General features: G+C 39.5%; 1 protein-coding gene across 2 annotated transcripts in view; it reads right to left on the bottom strand.

Moving 5' to 3' along the window:
• Positions 1–8,220: 8,220 nt before the first annotated feature.
• LAYN (layilin) overlaps positions 8,221–23,786 on the bottom strand; it is a 28,179-nt gene continuing 12,613 nt past the window's right edge. The window contains exons 4-7 of one of the 2 annotated variants that reach the window (XM_020989793.2): positions 21,828–21,878; positions 19,669–19,752; positions 12,267–12,369; positions 8,221–10,010 (exon numbers count right to left, since the gene is read on the bottom strand). In XM_020989793.2, the coding sequence (XP_020845452.1) occupies positions 9,653–10,010; positions 12,267–12,369; positions 19,669–19,752; positions 21,828–21,878 (596 nt within the window). In that variant the 3' untranslated portion in view covers positions 8,221–9,652. The remainder of the gene's footprint in view (positions 10,011–12,266; positions 12,370–19,668; positions 19,753–21,827; positions 21,879–23,786) is intronic. The other variant, XM_020989794.2, reaches the window with a different exon arrangement.

Here is a 23,786-nt window from a genome sequence, read left to right as displayed (position 1 = left end):
GTGCTTCTCACCTCTGATCTAGACCCACCTGCCACCCAATGCCACCCCTGTCTTCAACATTTCTAACAGGTAAATGGACATCCATCGCCTGCTAAAAACCCTGGACACAGGACTTCAGCAGGCAGTCAATTCCATTTTAGATAGATTTGTTTTTAAGAAGCTTAGATTGATCTGAAATCAGCCTCCACTTATTGGCCTGAGCAATGCCTGCTGGAAACATACAGAATATTCTAAGTTCAGAGGGGGTTGATGATATTTGTAGTTCCATGACTTTGTGGGAGTAAGACACACTTTTACTTAGAGTTCAGCAAAGCTGTTTTGTGTATTATGTTTCATCTCTCAAAATAGATCGACAATTTCTCAAGGGCTCAGGGCAATAAAGGCTTCATATCTTAAAGACCTCTCTATTTTCTGGCACAATACTCTGGACACATTAGCTATTTGCTACTGTAGTGTTAACGAAAGCAAGTGGTGAGATACATTTTGTGGCTTAACATTGCCACCTGTTGGTGAAGACGTTTCCTCCAACATAATGATCAAGGTCAGTCAGCACCAACAGCCCTGCTTGATCTTGCTTGTGAAACCAAAACACAGCAGGATATATTGTGACCCTTTAAACTTATCTAGTGTGACCTTGGGCAAGTCACTTAACCTGTTTGCCTCAGTTTCTTCATCTATAAAATGAGCTGGAGAAGGAGATGGCAAACCATTCAAGTATCTTTGCCTACAAAACGTCAAATGGGGTCATGAAGACTTGGACAAAGCTGAAACGACTGAATAGCCACAACAGCAACAACAATAACAACAACAACAAGAAGGATTTGCTAAGGAAAAGACACAACTGATAAGGATACAGTTCTTCCATGTACATATTCAAACACACATATGTATACATATATACGTATATGTATGCATACATCAATGTGTGTGTATAAAGAAACATTTATTAAATACCTACTGTGTGCTGAGCACTGTGCTAAGCACCAGGGATACAAATAGAGGCAAAAGATATTCCCTGCCCTCAAGAAGCTCACAGTCTAATGAGGGAGACAACACACAAATAAATATGTACAAGGTAAGTTATATACAAGATAAAGAGGACATAATTAATAGGGAAGGTACTGGAATTAAGAGGGATTGGGAAAAGCTTTCTCTAGAATGTGGGATTTTGGTTGGGACTTAAAGGAAGCTAGGGAGGTCAGTAGTCTGAGTGTAGGAAGGAGACCGTTCCAGGCATGGGGGACAGCCTTAGGAAATGTCTGGAGCTGAGAGATGGAGTGTCTAGCCAAGAAGCTAGTGTCACTGGATCAAAGAGTATATGACAGGGAATAAGGTGTAAGAAGACTGGAAAAGGAGGAGGGGGCTAAGTTTAAAAAGGGCTTGGAATGTCCAAAAGAGCATTTTGTATTTGATCTGAAGTCCAGTTGGAACCCTCTGGAGTTTGTTGAATGGGGGGTAGGCGGGTGACATGATCAGACCCGCATTTTTGGAAACTCACTTTAGTGGCCTGAATGGAGAATAGATTGGATTGGACTATTATAATAGTCCAAGCATGAAGGTGCAATTGACAGGCCTTGGCAACAGACTGGGAGGGGGGGGGTTTGTGAGAGTAAGGTGTCAAGGATGACACCTAGGCTTCTAGCCAAGCCAAGAGGATAGTGTTAGCCTCTATAGTAAAAGGAAAGGTAGGAGAGGATGAGGGTTTAGGGGAAAAGATAGTGAGTTCTACTTTGTACCTACTGAGTTTAAGATGTCTAGTAAAAATTCTGTTTGATATGTTTGGAAGGCAGTTGGAGACAGGAGATTGGAGATAAGCAGAGATTAGAGTAGGAAAGGTAGATTTGAGAAATCATTAGAATAGAGATGGCAATTAAATCCATGGGAGCTGATGAGATCATCAAGTGAAGTAATGTAGAGGGAGAAAAGAAGACAGCTCAGGACAGAATCCTGAGCGACACCTATGGTTAAAGGATGTGATCTGGAGGAGGATCCAGCAAAGGAGACTGATGAGGAGTGGTTAGATAGACAGGAAGAGAACTAGGAGAGAGTAGTGTTCTGAAAACCTAGAGAGAAGAGTATCAAGGAGGACAGAGTGAGCAACAGTGCCAAAGGCTGTGGAGAGGTCAAGGAGAAGGAGAATTAAGAAAAGGCCATTGGATTTGGCAACTAAGAGATCATCGGTAACTTTGGAGAGAGCAGTTTTGGTGCAATGATAAAGTTAGAAGCCGGGTTGTAAGGGGTTAAGAAGATAGTGAGAGGACAGAAAGTGAAGGCACCTCTTGCAGCCTTTTCTTTCTTTCTTTTTTTTTTCTTGTAGCCTTTTCAAGGAGGTTAGCTAAAAAGGTCAAAAAAGATAAAGAAGATGGGATGGAAGGTTCAAATGAGGGTTTTTTCAGGATGCGGAAACATGAGCATGTTTGTAGGCAGTAGGAAATGAGTCAGTAGAGAGATAGAGACTGAAAAATAAGTGACAGAATAGGGATGATAGAGGGGGCAATCTGTTGGACGAGTTGGAATGGAATGGGATCGCTTGAACAAGTACAGGGGTGAGCCTTGTTAAGGCATAAGGCCACTTCATCTTGTAAGACAGGGGTGAAGAAGGAGAGAGGGGCAGAAGACTGAGGAAGAGGAGAGAAGGGGGCGAATTCATGGTGAATGGCATCAATTTTTTTCCGTAAAATATGAGGTAAGGTTCTCAGCTCGGGGGGGGTTGGAAGGGGGACTCAGGAGAGGTTTGAGGAGGAATGAAGAGGTTTGGAAAAGCCACTGTGGAGAGTGGGAGAGTGAGTTGATAAGAAAGGTTTAGTAGAGTTGCCTAGCTACAGTGAGGGCCCAGTTGAGGTTGTATAACATAAATTTGCAGTGAACCTAGTTAGAACAACTGTATGATTTTCTTCACCTTCCTTCAGCAGCCTGTGTGTGGGCACAAAGGCAGTGAATGATGGGAATAATCCAAGGCTGGGCACACTCAGCTATATAAGAGGGATAAAGATTCAAGACAGGAGGGCAGTGTAGAGTTGAATTGAATTCTTACTCAAAAATTTTCAGTGTTTCCCTTTTGCCTTTAGGAAAAAGACTTCTAAACTTCAGATGGGCAGTTAAAGACCTTCACCAGCTAGGTCCCACTTACCTTATCACTCTTATTTAATTTCATTCCCTTTCCTACAATCTCCATTCTAGAAGTGTGGGTGTTTTGTTGTTGTTTTTTGTGGGCTAGGCAATTGAGGTTAAGTGACCTGCCCAGGGTCACACAACTAGTAAGTGTCAAGTGTCTAAGGTCGGATTTGAACTCAAGTCCTCCTGACTCCAAGGCTGGTGCTCCCTCCACTGAGCCACCTAGCTGCTCCTACAATCTCCATTCTAGTCAAACTGGTTTGTTACCTGCTTCCTCGACAAGATAGTCTATTTCCCACCTCCACCTTTGTACATACGGTGACCCCATAAGAATAATGTCAGAACCAAAGCTTGGCCAAGATAGAATAATGATAATCAAGGACAGTTTTCTTTACCAAGGAAAATGATTTCTCAGGTACACATATAGAACAAAAACAAATGATAGGGAATTGAAACCCAAGATAAGTAACAGCACCTAGCTACCCTTGATATCCCCAGGAGTATATGACTGTATCATAGGATAGTGAAAGAACCTGAGAATGTCATTGCTGAGTCTAGTGATTTTTTTTAAAAGTCATGGAGAATAAGAATGATGCTACAAGATAAGAGACGGATAAATGTGGTCCCAACTTTCAAAAAGGCCTTGATTTTTAAAATAGGACAGTGGGCTTAACATTGCTTCTTGGAAAATTCTAGAATACTTCATTAAATCATCTGTACTAAGAACTTAATGCATTCTAAGAGCTCACTCCAGACTAACCTCATCTTGCTCTTAAAAAAAGTGGGATTACTAGACTCATAGATATAATATTACTGGATTTAAGATAGTAATCTTGGTTAGGGAATTAGTTTCCTACTCAATAAATTCCAATGGCTCCCTACCACCTCTTGTCATTGTTGTTGTTGTTCAGTTGTTTAAGACTCTTCATGACTCCATTTGAGGTTTCCTTGGCAAAGATAGAGGCATTTTGCCATTTCCTTCTCCAGCTCATTTTACAGATGAGAAAACTGAGACAAACAGCATTAAGTGACTTGCCCAGGGTCACACAACTAGTAAATGTCTAAGTTTGAATTTAAACTCAGGTCTTCTAGACTCCAAGCCTAGGACTCTACCCACTGTGCCACCTAGTTGCTCTCTAGGCTCAACTATAACCATTTCTATTGGGCATTCAAACTTCTTTACAGTTGGCCTCCACCTTACCTTTCCCTACTTCTTATACTACTGACCTTCATGTACTCCATGACTCAGTTATCCTAGCCCTCTTACTATTCCTTATACATGACACTCCATTTCTCATCTCCACATCTTCTATTGGCATTTTCCATAGTTTGGAACGCACTCTCTCCTTACCTCCACCTCCAGGGATTCCTAGTCTCAGCTTAAGCACCACCTTCTACTGAGTTATTTTCTGATACCCTCAACTGCTAGTGCATTTCCCCTCAAAAACTGCCTTGTGTCTATTCTGTACACACTATATTTTGCAACAAGAAGGTGGAACTACATATGTATGTGTTTGTCTCCCCTGGTAGAATATAAGCTCCTTGGGCAGCTAGGTGGTACAGTGGATAGAGCATCGGCCCTGAGGTCAGAAGGACCTGAGTTCAAATCCGACCTCAGACTAAACACTTGACACTTACTAACCATGTGAACCTGGGCAAGTCACTGAACCACAATTGCCTATACATACATACACACACACACACACACATATATATATATATATACATATGTATGTATATATGTGTGTGTGTGTGTGTGTGTGTGTGTGTGTGTGTGTGTATATATATATATATTGCATGCTCCTTGAGGGCAGGGTCTGTTTTGCTTTTTTCTTTGTATCGCCAGAACCTAGCACAATGACTAGCACATAGTAGATACATAATAAATGCTTGCTGATTGCTTGAGAAGATAGAGAGATGTATACTGTATCACAACACCATGAAACAGATTTGGAGTTGGCTGAATGACTGGATACCAAGAATAATGATTAATGGACTGATGTTAACCTGGAAGGAAGTTTCTAGTACAGAGCAATAAGTTTTTTGACTCTGTTCTGTTACACAATTTTATCAAATAAGGCTTAGATGGCAAATTATCAAATTTATAAATGACACAAAGCTGGGAGGAATAGATAACACATTGGATGACAGAAATGGAATCCTAAAAGTTCTTAACAGGATAGAATTACCTGCTGAATCGATTAAGATGAAATGTAATAGGGATCAACATGAAGTTACACTAGGGTTAAAAAAAATCCACTCTACAAATACAGGATGGGAGAGACATGAGTAGACAACATGTGAAAAAGAACAGAATGTTTTAGTGGACTTTAATCTCAACATGAGTCAACAGTGTGACATGACAAGCATTAATAGAGACGAGGCATCCAGAATGAAGGAGTCTATAGTTCCGGTGCACTTTGTCTGCAGTAGATTACATCCAGACTATTGTGTTCAGTTCTGTGTGTTGCATTTTAGGAAGGACATTGACAGGCTGGAATGTATACAGAAGAATAGGACCAGGACCAGTCCCCCAGAGGGGACTGGAAACTATACTTTATGAAAGATCTTAAATCAGAGCCTAGATGGTCACTTTTCAGGCATCCATGCCCTGGAATTCTCTCCTTCCTTACATCTTCCTCTCTTCTTTTAAGATGTAGATCAGTCAATATGTTCCTCCTTTCTGGATTCCTGCTCCCCCAAATGTGACTTCCCTCCCAAACTACCTTGCAGATACCTTTGTATTTGTATACATAATACTATGTATCATATATTATATACATATATTATGCATATATTATATACATATAATATTACATATATATATATATAAATACAGGGTGTTCTAAGCTTTAATGGCTTAAAACTGGGCTGACTTTTGGACTACTCTACATATGTATTTATCAACTTTATATTTATGCTACATATATTTTTATAAGTACTCATCTCCCCTATTAGAATGAAAACTCATTGCAAGTAGAAATCATCTCATCCTTTGTATCTCTTTGTATCTCTCTTGCCTAGCACAGTGCCCAGCATACAGTAGGAGCTTAATAAATTCTTGTTGATTGATTATTGGTCTTGTAGAAGGGAGGCCTTGCTCAGTCATGGATGGGATTTGATGACCTCTGAATTTCTTTTTGATGACTAAAATTCTGGTATGTATATACATTGTGTATGTGTGTGTTTGTGTATAAAATTTAAATGTATATACATAGTATATGTGTGTACATATATGTCTATTTAGATATTTGAGTCTATGTAAAAATCATTTCTCTTATTGATCTTGTCCTGTCTGCACTCATTTAGTCCTTATAGTTTTAGTTATAATCCCTCTGTATAATTAATGATCAGGATGCAATCTTAATTTAAAACGAGTAGTTAATTAGCATCACTGCTCTGAATGAGCAAAAATGAAACTATCACGTTGTAGCTTTGTAAATCTTACTAATGATGCATTTTTTTTGCTTTTTATTATATAAATTTTTTTTATGTCTTCAAATTACCACTTATCATAGGCATGATTTAACTGCACTTTAGTAAGACTGTAGAGTCCATCATCTAGAGGCATTCATCAATAAATTAGGGGGAAAATGTATTAGGGCACAGAATAATCTAGATCAGGGATCTCAACCCCACAGCCCACAATGAATTACATGTAGTTTTGTGTCTTTTTGTTCAAAAGATCATCTAATAAACTAGATAAACTTTTGTAGATGTGCAAATAGAATTATCTTTATAAACTTAAGACAGATATGTAGTTTTCATTTAAGAAGACTGATTTAAATCATACAGCTTTTGGGGGGGAATAGGAAGAAGGGAGAGAAGGGAATGAGATGTATGTATGGTGTATGTAAGGACAATTTGCTGAAGGACCCTACTCATAAAATGCTTATAATGGAGTCATGAAAATGTAGGGTTACAGCCCTTTACATTTTTCTTAATGACCACTGTCTAACTCTAAAAATTCTATGACTCTATGATTTAAATGATAGAGGAGAGAATAGTTTCCATATAAGTTTCCAATGACAAAGTGGATAGGGAAAGGAGATAGAAAGCAATCTAGAAAATAGAATCCAAATTTAAATTGAGTAAAGTGGATTAGAGAGAGGATGGTGCTCAATTAGGATTAATCAATGGTAGTTTCTCTGAGAAGGTAAAGGATGTTACAAACCTATAAGATGGGGCAAGGCTAGAAATATGTAAACCTATCAGAAAGAGATCTAGGAGTCATCATATTTAATAAGCTGCGTATATCAGGAGTAGGGCTATAATGGTAAGATATTATAGGAATAAACTTTGATTTTTGTCATAATCTCAATGAGGATTAGGGAGAAATAGAGGTATTAAATCTTATTGACCTAATTCATTAATATAGCTTATAGAAGTAATTTGTTAAAACATGTTTTTAAAAAGTCATTTGTAAAAAAAAACCCTATAAAAATAGTTTAAAACTATTTCTCTCTACTTCTATAGCCCCATAAAAAAGCCTTTTTAAGCTACACACCCGACTACAATAATAGCTAGCATTTCTGTGTTGCTTTAAGGTTTGCAAAGATCTTTACAAATATTTTCTCATTTGATCCTTATAACAACCCTGTGAGATGGGTGCTATTATTATCCCCATTTTATAGGTAGGGAAACTGGTACAGACAGAGGTCAAGGGACTTGCCCAGGGTCACAGAGCTACTAAATGTCTGAAGCTGTATTTGACCTCAGGTCTTTCTAACTCTGTGTTCAGTGCCCTATCTACTGTACCACCTAGCTGCATGTTTCAGGGCAACAATAATGTTTTTTAAGTTTATGAATTGGAGATAATTAATTATAGACCAGGGATCTACCCTCTGGATCTTAGGCCAAACCTATCTGAAACAATCAGGATACCAAAAATTCTAGGATAAAAGTTCCTAACCTCTACATAAGTTGTCACATTGGAAAAGGAAAAACAGGGCTTAGAGGAAACACTGAAAGGCCTTGAAGCCGTGGATTGGATTTCTCTTAGTTTTCAGAATATTGGAATATTTCTAATATGGTAAGAGGAAAAAAGAAAGCCTTTGAAGCCAAAGGTTGAGGAAAACCTAGAGAGAGAGAATGACCAATTTGCTATCTGTTTCACCTTTTATTTCATTCTTACTCTGTGGGACATACAGATGAGGGAATATTCTTTCATACAATCAGCTTCTGATACTCCCACCTGTGCCCTGGGAAACATAAGAAAGACAGCAAGCTAATGTATTTTCATGATTGTATACGTGCAATTAATTTTTGTGCCATGGCCCAGGGCCACAAAAATAGAACCCAGAAGGAAATTTCCCAACCTCCGCTATCTATCACCACCATTGCTGCCCTCTGATTAAGATAAGGTTGGGACCTAGCCTGGTAGGGGACACTGGGATCAGAGGAGCTAACAAAATCTTGACAACTAGGAAGAAATCTCTTCATTGTTTCTGTATCCGAACTGATTTTTCTCATGACAGGCACCATGCATTTGTCAAATTCACACAAGACTCCTTGAAATTTGTAATAACAGAAATAACTTTGTTTCAATGACTCTCTAATTTATATAAAGCAAAGCATGAACCAGGAGGTTTATGTTTGCCAATGGTATTTGCCACTAATATGGAGGATGTTTAGTGTAGAATACAAATTAAAAAAGGGTTTCCTTTTAGACGGGAAGGTTCTCCAGATAGATTTATGGGTGACGTTCTGCTGATTTCGTCAAGGTCTGGAATGTTAAGTCTTTGACTTAACTACCCATTCAGGAAAAACATAGCAGATAAAAAGTGTCTTTTGTCTGAATTGTGATAACTTGTTGGATGGACAGTCCACAGAAGTCATCCATAAGTAGGTGTATCTTAGAAAACTGCAACTGGAAAATAAGCTGGGCCCAAGAGGGTAGGTGACGGGGTTGGATTGCCTTTGGAAAATTGCACTATTCTTTTAATGACCCTGAGCTTTTCCCTGAAACAAAGGCCCATCTTTTTAACATCAACATTCTCCTGGTGGTATTGTATTGGCTGTGAGTTATGGAATACTATAGTCTCCAAAAAATGGAAATTGCAGATCACCCAAAAAGGATAGTGGAGAAGTATATGGTGTGGGCGTGAGTGGGCTGCAACACAGGACACTAGGCAATTGTGCAGGAGAAGCAGTGCAAAAGATGTTATCAGAAAAACGTATGATTGGGAAAAAAATGGGCCGCTCACATAGTAAGAGCTACATAACTGATGCACAGTTTGCATGCTCTGCTGCTATCCTTACAAAACCAAGAGAACCAGAGAAAGGTCCCTGCCATGTTGGATGGACTCCCTATGGCAGATTTAAATGAGTATATGAACGACACTTGCACAGGATGGGCAAACACAGCTGAGTTGAAATCTTCAGAGCTGGAGGGAGTCTCCATATGGATAAGACCACAGCTCCATCCAAGTGTTCAGGTGTCAGCCCTATTCCAGTCCTGACAGTTTTATACAAAGTAGGAACATTTTTTTTCTCTTTCTTTTCTACTTTGTTATCAGTTCAGACTTTCCCAGGTCATCTAATAACCATAGATTTCATTTTCCACCCAGCCAGACTTCTTGCTCCTCCCCATCCTCTCAGGGGATAGTTCATAGATGTCGTTGGCCACAAACCCACTTTCCATGCTTGCCAGAGTCACAAAGCCGCTCTCAGAGGCATTCACTACTATGTTATCATAGTCACAAGACAAGTCGCTGGGAGTGGCTCCTCCAGACCTGGCCCGGAATGAAATGTTCTTCAGGTCTGGCCGAGGCTCAGTTAAGTCTGCTTCACTTTGCTTTCTTATGACATTATAAACTTCCAGGTCAGGACTATTCCTTCTGCGGGGAGCTGGCCAAATGTTCGGCTCCTTTGTGCTCTCTGTCTGCTCTCGTTTCCTGTAAATAAAATAAACCAGCTTATTATTTCTGGTCCTACAGGAGATACTGCTATGTTCTTCTACCAAAGGCCTCTTGGGCAGAGGGCTGGCATGGATGTATATTTGAGGAGAATTGTGATTTTTGAGGATGAACACAAGATTTAAATTAAGTGAAAAAATTTGGTTGAAGGGGAGAGATTGGGAATTATGGAGAGATAATTTCTGCAAGAGTTCCCCAACTACTATGTGTCATGTTCTCAATCTCAGAAAATAGACAGCTTTTCCATGTGCCAGCCAGGTCAAACCACTATGACCACCTCAACTACCACTTTCCCTCAGACCATTGTGGAAACAGCCCACGGCCCTGTGCCCAGACACCTCGAGCACAGCAGTGCTCTGTAGAGCACCAGCTCTGCTTATAGCTCAATCCCTGAAATAATTCTCCAGGGAGGTAACATTTGCAAAGATGCAACCTGGCAACTGTTTCTGAAGGTACTGATACCCCAACCTACTAGGCAGTCACAGCTACTGAAAAATCAGAAAATGAATTTCTTGACACCAAAATTCTTGGCACTATCAAATGGTTCAGCATCAGAAATGGAAATGGTTTTATTGATGGAAATGACACTACAGAAGATGTATCCCATCCTAATTTGCCCCTGTACCCTAGGAATGACTGGGTCTTTCCATCTGACTTGCAGTTGAAACTTCCTATATGCATTATCTAACTTTATTAGTATGTGAGCTCCTTGAAAACAGGGACAGTCTTCTATTTGTATCTCTAGAACTCAGCACAGTGCTTTGCCTACAACCCTTACTAGATATGTATTTATATTATTTATTCATTTGCAAACAAGATTCATACAAGATGGACATGTAGGATGGGGATCATGCTTCTTCAAATAAGATGCACAAAGCCTGAATCTTGATAGAGTAGTGAGTGGAAGAAATGACAGGATATCATAGTGGAGTAATTAATTTGAAAACATAAGTGCAATTTTTGATGTTGAACTCTATTTTTTGGAATTAAAGGTCTGATTTCAGTTGCTTTATTGACTTTTAAAGTAAAAACTTCCACTAGAACTTTACAAAGTCATATTAAGCCAGTCTTATTTTTTTTTCTTCTTCTTTTTTTTAAATTTAATTTTAGTTTTTGGTTGGGCAGTGGGGGTTAAGTGACTTGCCCAGGGTCACATAGCCAGTAATTGTATGTGTCTGAGGTGAGATTTGAACTCAGGTCCTCTTGAATCCAGGGCTGGTGCTCTATCCACTGTGCCACCTAGCTGTCCCCTTAAGCCAATCTTATTAAGAAGCTAAAAAGTAAATTCCTTAACCCAAGTCTCCATTTTCCCTCTGCCAAATGGAAAAAATAACCTTCTTTCTCTCACTGAGTAGACTCTTAGAAAAATTGTACTACACTAAAATAGTCATTAGGGTAATCAAAATATAATCATTGGAGTATTCTCTACAGAGCAAGTTGGCTATTTTGTGACTATTGCATACTCAATTAAAAAAGAAACTATTCCAAATGGACTTCAGTGATTCTATTTGAATTAAGTGTCTTAGCTTTAGATTTTTGTGATCATGCAATTCATTCATTCATTCCTTTAGAATTCATCTACTGCCTGCCATATTCCTAGTATCGGGCCAGTTACTGCGGAGGACGGAGAGAAGTATAAAACACGATTCCTGTACAAAGCTTACATTTCAGCCAAAGAGACATAAACTAGTGTAGGGATATCCTTGGTAGGTCTTAGGATCACAGACATAGGGTTGGAAGAAACTTTAAAGATTGTCTAGTCTAGTCCAAGTCTCATGTAGTTAGTAAGCAGTAGAATCAGAATTTGAATCCTGGCCCACTGACTCCAAGGCTAGTGTGCTGGTCACTATACCAATTCATTCATTATCAATACATTGATTATTATGTATTAAGAATTGTACAAGGTACTGTGAGAATACCAAAGAAGTACATACCACTGCAATTGCTTTTAAGGAATGTATAACCTCCTTAGGGAGACCAAACTTAATACAAAGGGGAAAAAAAAGAACCGTCATGATGCCAGTTAATAAAAACAATTCTTAGCTCATTTGGCTTCTTGCAGTACACTTGGCGATTTCTTTTCAAATTTGGAATGGTGTCTTCTGGAGTGATGCTTCCCCAACCTTTTACTAAATAAACAGTGATGCTTTTTAACTTCAAAGCTAGATAGAGAAGGGTGCTTTTATGTAGTAAACACACACACACATTTCTATTAGGTATGATGATTTTACTTGCCTCCTTCCACAGATCCATAACCAGCATATAACTGTGGTGACCACCAGAAGAAGGAAGAGGGGAATGCTGGGAATAAGGATGTAGGCAAGATTCAAATCAGACCCTGGAGAGATGAATACACATGAACACTATTGGTAAATTTTGTGCGTTCTTTAAGAAAAAGACGGGCTTTTACAAAATTTCAGAGTTGTAAGGGACATTAGTAGTCATCTCGTTTAAACCACATCTGAAAAAGAATCCTCCCTAAGACACGCCTGACAAATGGTCATCTAATCTGATGATTCCCAACAAGGGTGGGGTCCATGACCTCCTGAGGATGCCAATTCTACGCATACATGTGTATACACACAATGTATGTATACATGTGCACACACACAACACACATGTATGTTTATATAGGCACATACATGCAATACGCATATGTATGCGTGTATGTATATGTATATAGGTATGCATACTTATATATATATTAATCACACATAAAATATACAGTATATAAGTAATTCTCTATATATGTTAAACTATGCACATATGTGTATATATGTATGTATATATGTATACACACATATAGTTATTAGGAAGTTTTTCTTTCCATCAAGCCTAAATTAGCATCTTTGCAATTTTCACTTAATCCTCCTTGTTCTGCCCTCTGGGGTCAAACATAACAACTCACGTTGTTAAACTCTTTCATATGACAGTCATCCAAATACCTGAAGTCTTCTCTTCTTCAGGTTAAAACCCTTGGCTCCTTCATTCTATTCACATCTAACATGGGCTTCATTTCAATTCACTCTTCTACTCACCAGTGGCTGTTCCAAACCCTTTTTATCCCCTTTCAAACCTCCCATGTCACTTCATCTCCACCAAACTCTCAGTTGAGAACCTTGCCTTGTACTTCGTGGAGAAAATTAAGGCCGTTCAACAAGAGCTTCCTCCTCAAATGGTACAATATTCGTAAAGCATTTAGCACAGTGCTTGGCACATTGTCAACACTTAATAAATGCTTGTTCCTTTCTCCTTCCCTCTCTTCCTTCCTCTTCATTTCACTTCCTTCATCCCTGTCTCACATGAGAGGTGTCCCTTCTCTTAGCTAAGGTGGAACCCTCTACATGCAGATTCCATTCTATCTATCTTCTCTGGCAGATTGTCCCCTCTATAATCCCTGCTCCCTCACTAATCTTAATCTCTCCCTGTCTACTGGCTCCTTCCCTACTGACTATAGACAAGCTCACATTTTCCTCATCCTTAAAAAAAAAATTCTCACTTGATGTAACCATCCCCAGTAGCTACCATCCTATAGATGTCTCCTCTCTTTTGTAGTTAGACTCTTCAGAAGGTTGTCTATAATTCATGTCCCTGCTTTCTCTCCTTTTACTCTCTTCTAAGTTCTCTGCATTCTGGTTTCCAACCTCATTATTCAACCAGAATTGCCCTTCCTAAAGTTATCAATGATCTCTTAATTGCCAAGTCAAGTCTTTCCTCAATGTTCATCCCTCTTTACCCTCTCTCTGTAACCTTTGATGCTGTTGATCACCTTCTTCCCCTGGATACTCTTTCCTCTACGGGTTTTAGTGAAACTGCTTTCTCCTTTAACCTGCCTGACCACTCCTTCTCAGTCTAATTTATTTATTTTTTGGAGGCAATGGGGTTAAGTGACTTGCCCAGGGACACACAGCTAGTAAGCGTCTGAGGCTGGATTTGAACTCAAGTCTTCTTGACTCCAGGGCTGTACCACCTAGCTGCCCCCTCAGCCTAATTTACTGGATTCTCATCCAGGCCACACCTGCTAACCATAGATGCTCTCCAAAGGTCTGACCTTGGCCACCTTCTCTTTTCCCCTAGACCATCTTACTACGAACTCATCAGCTTTGATAGAGTCAATTATTATCTCTACGTAGAGGATTCTTAGCCTGATCTACAGTTTCCATCTCCAACTGCCTGTTGGATGTCTTGAATTGGATTTCTGAAAGAAATCTCAAACTCCAGAAAACAAAACAAAACAACAACTCATCACCTTTCTCCCAAACCTTACTTATTTATTTTTTACCTCTGTCCTCCCAGTCACCTAGTCTTGCAGCCTTGAAGTCATTCTCTGTTCCTCACTCTCCCTCACTGCCCCTCCCCTCCAGATCCAATCTGTTGCCAAGTCATATCATTTTTACCTCGGCTGCATCTGTCCTCGTACATCATACAGACAATACCCTAGTGTAGGCCCTCATTCCCTCACACCTGGAATACACCATAGCCTTCTGGCTGTTTGTCTCAAGTCTCTCTCTACTCTAGTTCATCCTTTATTCACTTGTCAAAGTGATCTTTCTGAAGCAGGTCTGATCATATCACTCCCTTCCTCAATAAACTCCAGTGGCTCCCTATTGCTTTCAAGATCAAATTAAAAAATCCTTTGTTTGGCTATTAAAGCCCTTTGCAATCTCACCCCTTCTTACCTTTCCAGTCTTCTTAAATATTGCTCCTCCCTCTATGATCCAATGATTCTAGTTGCCCTTACTGCTCCTACACATATCATTCCTTCTCTCAACTCAGTGCTTTTTAAAATCTCTGTCTCCCAATCCCTAGAATGAATACCCTCCCTCTTTGTCTCTGCTTCCTGGCTTCCTCAACTTCCTTCAAGACTCAGCTGAAATCCCAGGTCTTTACTGTACCTCCCCTTCCACCTCCCCTTCTAGTACCTTTCCTCTGAAGTTAACTCCAATTTGCCTTGCATATGTCTTGTCTGTGTACAGCTGTTTACATATTGTCTCCTCTATTAGAATGGGAGTTTCTTGAGGGTAGGAAATAGTTTTACTTTTCCCTGTGCCTTCAGGGCTTGGTGTGGCACCTGGCATAGAGTAAGCATTTAACAAAGGCTTGATGACTTGATTATCCTGCCTGTTCTTCTCTGGAAAAACTTTTCCAGCTTATCAGGGTCCTTCCTAAACTGGAGCACTGATGGGCGTACATGAGAACCATCTTCAGGTATTTGGGGGGGCTGTTGTGTTTGGAAAAGGGATTAGACTTATTCAGCTTGGCCCAGGGTACAGCCAGGAGCAAAGGGATAAATCTGGGCTTGATGGGAGGAAAAACTTACCCAGAGGATGGCAACCAGCATGATGAATGGTCTCTAGAGCAGGGGTGGCAAACACAAGGTCCTGAACCAGATTAAAATGTAATTGGGAAATATTTAACAAAATAAATAAAAAATACAATAAAACATAGATGACATTACATTTTAAAACTAAATATATGGCCCACAGGGATCCTTATGTATGGGTTACTGGTCCCCATGTCTATTTGAGTTTGACACCACATGTCATATAAAGACTGTTTGAAGGAATTGGGAATGTTTAACCTTAGAAAAGGGCAGCTAGGTGGCACCATAGCTCATAGAAGTCTTGGCCTGGAGTCAGGAGGAGTCATCTTCCTGAGTTCAAATCTGGCCTCAGACACTAGCTGTGTGACCCTGGGCAAGTCACTTAACCTTGTTTGCCTTAGTTTCCTCATCTATAAAATGAGCTAGAGAAAGAAATGGCAAACTACTCCAGTATCTTTGCCAAGAAAACCCCAAATGGGGTCACAAAGAGTCAGATCAACTGAATAAAAATAGCCTTAGAAAGAGAAAAACATTTTCTTTTCGGTCATATCTGTGAAACTGTTGGTCTAGGGGAGTCCTGGTGAGGAAACTTGTCTATTAATGCAGACAGACAACTGTTTTGCAACTTATAGTTTTAGAAAGTTGTCTGGGAAACTGAGAGGCTAAATCACTTGCCTAAGGTTTATAGTTAATGTGTGCCAGAGGCAGGACATCAGCTCAGGTCTTTTGACTCTAGGGACATCCATATGTCTATTATTCTTTGCTGCCACATTTACCCCCAATAATTTTCATCTTGTTAAATTCAGCCCAATGTTCTAGCCTATCAAGACCTTTCTGGATCTGGACTGTATTAATCCAGAGTGTTAGCTCTCTCTCCTGACTTTGTGTTAGCTGTATACCATCATTGCTACATGCACTGTTTGAAATGACAACATTTCAGTCTTCTTTCTGTTTTGTTAGTTTCACAATAAACAGGTTTTTGGGGAGGAGAGGGCCCATCTTTGTCTCCCCTTAGCTCCTCTTCCAAAGCAGGGTACATTTGGTCAGCTGGTGCTCATAAGAATACAGATGGGAGCCACGTATAAGGAAAGTTCAAGTATTAGAAAACTTGAAGTGTTGGTATCATTACTGGGAAAGAAGAGAACCCATGACACATAAACTAAACTGTTGTACCTTCTAAACATTTCTAAGACAAAGAGTTTGGTGTTAGAGTTAGGCGTGGTGATTATGGAGGTTAATGACACCAAGTGGGTCTTTCTGTCCTGAATTCTCTTCTTTCTTCTCTATAAACTTTCTCCCTCAGTGATCTCATGTGTGCCTGTGGCTTCAAGTATCATTGCCACTTGCATGACTGCTAAATCTATATATCCAGCTCTAACCTCTCTCCTGAATTCTAGTCCTGTATTGCCAAGCGCCGGCTCAAAACTTCCATCTCGGTGTCTCAATCCTAATATGCCTAAAATGGAAAAGATTATTCCTTTAACCCAGGGATGGGGAACCTGAGGCCTTGATACCACACGTGGTCTCTAGATCCCCATGAGCGGCACTTTGACCGAATCCAAACTTCACAGACTATCCTTAATAAAAAGATTTGTTCTGTAAAACTTGGACTCAGTCAAAAGGCCGCACCCAAGGACCTAGAATGTGGCCTTGAGGCCGCAGGTTCCTCACTCCTAGCTTAACCCATCCCACCTCCAAACATCTGTATTTCTATTAAGAGTTACCACCATTATCCTAATCACCCAAGTCTGTAACCTTAGAACTTCATTATCTCTTCTCCTCCAGTTCCTTATAACTAATTAGTTGCCAAATCTTTTGTTTGCTCGTTTGTGCGCCAGACCTGTCATTTCATTGGTATAGGGAATTCCCAGTGAGGAAAATCTGGTGACCAATGCAAATCAGCACTTGTTCTTATATTGTTATTATCATATTCTTTGGGAATATAATTATATATTATACTATATTATCACTTCTTACATTCTTTGGGAATTGCCTGGGGATACTGAGAAATTAAGTGACTTACACAGGGTCACATATTCAAGATGGGACAGGGGTGAAATTTCAACCTTTGCTGAGGTCTTAATGAATCTAACTTCACAATATCTCTCGTCTCCATCCATTTCTCTCCACCTTGCCAGATAGCCATTTCTCTAGGTCAGGAGCTCCTCACTTCTTAGCGGGGCTGCTACAATGGGCCCCTCCTTGGTCTCTTTGCTTCCAATCTCTCTCTTTTCCCATCTCTCCTCTCCACAGATGCCAAAATCACCTCCCTAAGGCCCAGGCCATGGCCCGGCTTAAAAATCTTCACTTGTTTCTTATTGATTCTAGGGTAAAATACAAACTTCTCAGCCATATGTGTTCCAAAGTATTTTTCCAGTCTTATTTCATATTACTTTCCTTCATACAATTTATATGCCAGGCAACATGGACTCTTATTTTCCAAACTTAATATCCCATCTTCTGCCTCGGTGTATAGAGTGCACCCCCTCTTTCTTTCTACATCTCAGAATTGTTATCTTTCTGCAAGTGTCAGCTCAAGGGCCACCTCTTTTGTGAAGCCTTCCCTTTTTTCCACTATGATGTTAATATATACTCTGTCTATCTCAGTATCTTTCACTCTGTCTCATCTGTGTTTTTCTCTCTCTGTCCCTCCTTAAATTACAGGGTATATTATCTTTAACCAGTAGAATCTAAGTTCCTTGAAGGCAGGTATTCTTTCATTGTTGTATTCATATTACCAGGGTCTACCTGTCATGGTGCCTTACCCTTCAGAACACGGGCTCCCTTTTTGTCTTTTTTATTACTTAGGAAATGCCCTGGCATATAAAAAGCACTTAATAAATGTTTGTTGATTGATAATAGCTACTTAATAGACATTTGTGGGATTGATAGTGTGGTAGAGGGATGGACAGTGGTAGAGGGATAAGATAATTACAGAAATAATCACCATACAATTTAGGGTATGTTAACTATGAAATTAAAGTTAAAACTTCCAGAAGCCAAAGAGGGATAAAAGATTGGAGAGGGAAGGAATCAGGAAGGGCTTGGTAAAGGAAATGGTAATCAAACTGGTTCTTAAAGGAAAAGAAAGACTCCAGGGACAGAAATGTGAAGGCAGTTGCCTCTAGGACTGTGAGACAATCTGCACAAATGTAAGGAAGCAAGAGACAAAAGCAGACTGGGGAATGGCTAGTGGTCTAACTTGGACAGGGAGAGTGGGTTGTGATCAAGTCCCAGCAAGGTCCCAATGATAGGAACAGGAGAAATGAAATTGTGGGAGAAGAGGGAAGACGTGAAGTTGTGGTCAGTGGGGGTATTTCAGAGTGCAGGATCTTGGAGGTAGAGGAGCTTTAAGTGACGGTAAAGTATGAGGCATAACTACCTCCATAAGTTGCCAAAGTGAAATGAAGATGGAAGTCATGAGAGCTGAGGAAGTTGAGGGAGAGAGAAGCCAGAGAAAGAGAGATTAGAAGCAGGTAGACCAATTATGGGCCTATTGTAGTAGTCCAGCTAAGAGGTGAAATATGATCAGTGCTAATATTGAGGATGCCAAGGGCTACTAGTTGTCCCTTAGCTATGTCTTACTATGTTTTTCTTCAAAATTTTCTTTAAAATATATTTCTTTAAATTTTTAAAATTTAAATTTAAAAATTTCTTTAATTTTTAAGATATATTATTCATATTATATACTATCATTATTTATTTATATGTTATTTATAAATATATTTACATATTATGCATAATATAATTGTAATTATATGAAATATAACATTTCAACACTACTTATAATTCTACATTTCTGTATCATTTATTGTATTATATATATAGATTATATATAATCTATATTATATATTATTTATGTTTTATTGTATTTTTACTTATTTTGTTAACTATTTCCCAGCTACATTTTAATCTGGTTGGGCATCACTTGGGAGTGTTGTGGGACACATGCTCTAATCTAAACCAATTGCTTAATTTGACTGATAAAGAAACAGGCCCAGAGAAACCCTCATTCTTGGGCCTTCTAATTCTTATTTCTCTACATCCATATGTTTACCCACCTCCTCTAAGTACATATCCCCAGAAGACACATTTTCCATCTTGGTTTCTCCTCTTCAGTCCAGTCTTTCTGATTTTCCTTAGGACATCTCTGCTTGAATATACCCCTAACTCCCAAGAGTTAGGATTGAGAAAGCTAACTGTCCCATTTTAAAGCAAGTATGGAAAAAGCAAACTGGTAAATGTAGCTGTGACTGGTCTGTGGCCAGAGGGAAGTCTGGCATTAGCTTTTCCCCAGGAAAGTCCTATGTGTACCTTTGGTTTCTTTAACTGTTCCATTAGCATCTTCTTTTAGGGATCTTTCTGGAGGTGTTGGAGTTACTGGTTCTCTTTTATCACCTAGGTAGATGTATAGAATTAAAAGCCTGAAAAATGGCAGAGATCAATCACAATATCTAAGATCAAAAATAGACAAAACCTGGAAATCGCCTAGTCCAACAACTTCGTTTAACAGATGAGGGACCCAGAAAGGAGTCCTGGCCTGGAGCCTGGAAAAGTGAGGGGACTTGTCCAAGATCACACAACATGGGATGTAGCCAGGGTTCAAACCCAGGTCTCTGACTCCAAAGTCAGAGTCCTTTTGCACACCAATCATACACATCTTTATTGATCACCAGCAGGGCAGTGTGCTAAGAGCTAAATAAAAGCAACACAAAGGAGTAGAAGCAATTTCACCTTTGCAATTCAAGAAAATGTTTTAGGAAAGTAGGAGGTTAAATTTGTCACTGCAGAGGCTCTGTGACTCTGAGGCTTTTATGGGCAGCTCCTGAATTTGTGGGTTTTCAAGGACAGGTCTGAAACTCAACACGTCAATACATATTTATCAAGCACCTACTATGTGCCAGGCAGTGTGCTAAGTGCTAGACTATGACATACGAGGCAACTAGGTTTGGTGAGGTGAAAGGCCAGTGTATTGGCTAGTGATAATTTCAAGGTTTTTTTTTTGGGCAATTGGGGTTAAGTGACTTGCCCAGGGTCACTCAGCTAGTAAGTGTGAAGTGTTTGGTCTGAGGTCAGATTTGAACTCAGGTCCTCCTGACTTCAGGGCCGGTGCTCTATCCACTGTGCCACCTAGCTGCCCCTAATTTCAAGGGTTTGGAGTTGGCATTTTGACTCCTATCTTGTGTGATTAAAGGGAGCTATGCACAAAGTTTATGGATAAATTTCTGATAACACAAAATATATTTTCAAGAGTTGTTTAGCATTTTTAGAAGCATTCAGAGAACACCAGAAGAAGATAGGTTAGTGTTTGCTTGGCTTTGGACCACTGATTTACCGCTAGAAGTGACCTTGGAGATCATCTCTACCAGTGGCATCCAACTCAGACAGAAAAAGGGGCTTCTTGACACTGTTTAATGATGAACAGTGATAGACTTGGGTCTTCTCAGCCATACAACGATCCAAGACAATTCCAAAAGATCTGTGATGGAAAATGTTATCCACATCCATAGAAAGAACTACGGAGTCTGAATGTAGATCAAAGCATATTATTTTCACTTTTTTGTTGTTTTTTCTTTCTCGTGGTTTTCCCCTTTTGTTCTAATTCTTTTTTCACAACATGACTAATGTGGAAATATGTTTAACATGATTGTACATGTATAACCTATATCAGATTGCTTGCTGTCTTGGGGAGGGGGAAGGGAAAGTGGGAGGGAGAAAAATTTGGAACTAAAAATTTTACAAAAATGAATGCTCAAACTATCTTTACATGTAATTGGAAAAATAATACCATTAAGGAAAAAAAAAGAAATAGGGGCTTCTAAACCACACATAAGTATCCCGTTTGGACTATATATTAACTTAGTTTTAAAATATATTATTTATGTTTTATTGTATTTTCTACTTATTTTGTTAAATATTCCCCAGTTACATTTTAATCTGATTTGGCCTCACTGGAGAGTGCTGTGAGTCACCTGCTTACCAGTTCTAATGTAGATGAACTACTTAATTTGACTGATGAAGAAACAGGCCCAGAGATGTGACTTTCTCAAGGTCACACAGCTAGTATGTAGAAGAACCAGTATTTGAACCTAGGTCCCAGGATTCTAATGCCCCCCAAAAGGTGGCATGATTCCTTTTCAGGAGCAGTTGTATTTCCTTCAAGTTGGTCTGGTGCAGGGAAGAACTGGTTTTGAAACCTGTAAAAGCGGGCTCGTAACTCTATATCAAAATGACAGCAGCTAGGTAGCACAATGGATAATGCTCTAACCCTGGGGTCAGGAAGACCCGAGTTCAAATCCTGCCCCAGATGCTTACTAACTGTGTGACCCTGGACAAATCATTCAGCCTCAGTCTCCTCATCTGTAAAATGGGGTTGTGAAAAATCACATGGGGTTATATTTGTGGAAGTGTTTTGCAAAACTTAAAGGGCTTTATAAATTCTATCAGTCTTAAATATGAGGCTGCTAACTCACCTCCAGGTAAATGGCTCCATATCACAGAAGTAGCTGCCGGTATCGGTTTCTCTGAAGAAAACAAAGCAGAACAAGATTCGCTTTCTGTGTCATCGAGGTGAAATAAATTAGAACAAAACAAAACAAAAAAACTTCCTCCTGCTTATAACTTCTGAGACAGCAGGAAGAGTCCCAGTTCTGCTATCATAGGACCACAGACTTAGAAGGAACCTTACTGCCTATTGAGAATAACCCTCTCATTTCACAGATGGGGAAACTGAGCCTTTCAAGTCATTTGCCTACGGTCACATAGCTAGTAAGTCCCTGAGGTGAGACTTGAACTCAGCTCTTTATGGCCTGAAGTCCAGTGCCCTATTCATTGCACCAGGCTGCTTGTGTGACCTTGGCCAAGTCACCTCATCACTCTGAGACTCAGTTTCCACACCTGTAGAGGGTTTGGACTGATGGTCCTTTTCAGCTCTAAATCCCATGATCTGTCTGATATCATTTTAAATAATAACAAACACTGAATTTAGGAGCTCAGTGTACCCTTGGATAGACCATAAGGCTAGAATAATAATTATGCCCAGACTCATGTACCACTGAGAAGTGGTAGGAAACCAAGAATGACTTTTATGTCTATCTTAACATATATGCATATACATAGACACACAGAGCTGACATGTCTCTCAGTGGGGGATGGAATCCATTAAAAGCCACACTCTGCTACACACCAACTTTTCCTTGAAAATGGAATGGCCAAATTAGCCAGGCCAGTCCCAAGAAAAATAATAATAAAAATTCACACTTATGCAGCACTTTAAGGTTGATGGAAAACTTTCCTCAGGACAGCTCCCTGAGGAAAGTAGTAAACTATTAATAACTCCAGTTTACAAAGAATGAAACTAAGGCTGAGTTAAGTGATTGGCCCAGCCCCACATACTGAAGAAGTATCAGTGACCCAGGCCTCTATGTTTCAACTCCAGCCCTGGTTCCATGACATTGCTATGTTTGCACAGAATAGGAGGGATTTCTAATGTTCATCATTTTTAGGCTGAAGGGTATCCAGAAAATGGGGGGGGGAAGACTCCATTTGAGTGAGCTGGAAATTATGAAGCAAGTAGAAGAGAAGAGAAAAAAAGAGCAGATAGAGATTTTATGGAAAGTAAGTAAAATTTAAAAGGCAAAAGTTCAAAAAAACCCTTTTTTTTTTAGAAAAGCTGACAATAAAAACATGCTCAGGGACTAAGGAAAAGGCAAACATTTAGAAAAAAAGGCAAATTCCAAAAATCATCAAAAAAATTCCAAGTCTAAACAATGTTACACCCCCGCCCCAAAAAAAAAGTTTAAAGCAGGTCAAATTTTAAACAAGCAAAGTCCATTTGCTCCTACGAGTATTATCGAGAGGCCCTTCTTTTCTCTGTGGCAGTGAATGACAGGACCAAATTGGACTTGTAGGCTGTGAGGGCCACTAGGGAGTCACCTCTCTATCTCAGGAGGTGAATAAAACTTGAAAAAAGAGAAAAACAACTTGAAAGTAAAATTACAGTCCAAAAAGCAGACAAATTCAGGTTCACTTCAAAGGATGGTATTATTTTTGTCCCAAATTAGATCCAACCAGAAAAATCTACTCTAGCTCTGTCTGGAAATTATAATGTGAAATAGAGGCCAAACAGTCAGCTTTGGAGGTAAGAAAAAGACTGATTGAAAGTCATCTCCAGTTTGGACCTAAGCCAGCAATGATGAGAGTGTTTGAGAAGCTCAAGCAGCTTAAGCCAATTCAAAAATAAAATTCTAAAAGAAAATTGGAAGCAATATGCCCATCTAATTCAAAATACTTATTAGAAAGTATAGTATAATGTTTAAGTCCACTTTCCATAATGCCTGTTATCCCTTTCCAGCATCATTGAGATAAGTCTGTTTGTTGTCTCAATTCTTTGCTTCTTGCTTTGCTTTCTTATTGCTTCTGAGAGGATCCAG

Source organism: Phascolarctos cinereus, unplaced genomic scaffold, assembly GCF_003287225.1.
Source record: "Phascolarctos cinereus isolate Bilbo 61053 unplaced genomic scaffold, phaCin_HiC Scaffold_726;HRSCAF=1367, whole genome shotgun sequence".
Lineage (NCBI taxonomy): Eukaryota > Metazoa > Chordata > Mammalia > Diprotodontia > Phascolarctidae > Phascolarctos > Phascolarctos cinereus.
Note: the sequence above shows the minus strand (reverse complement) of the source record. Positions and strands in the feature narration are given on the sequence as shown.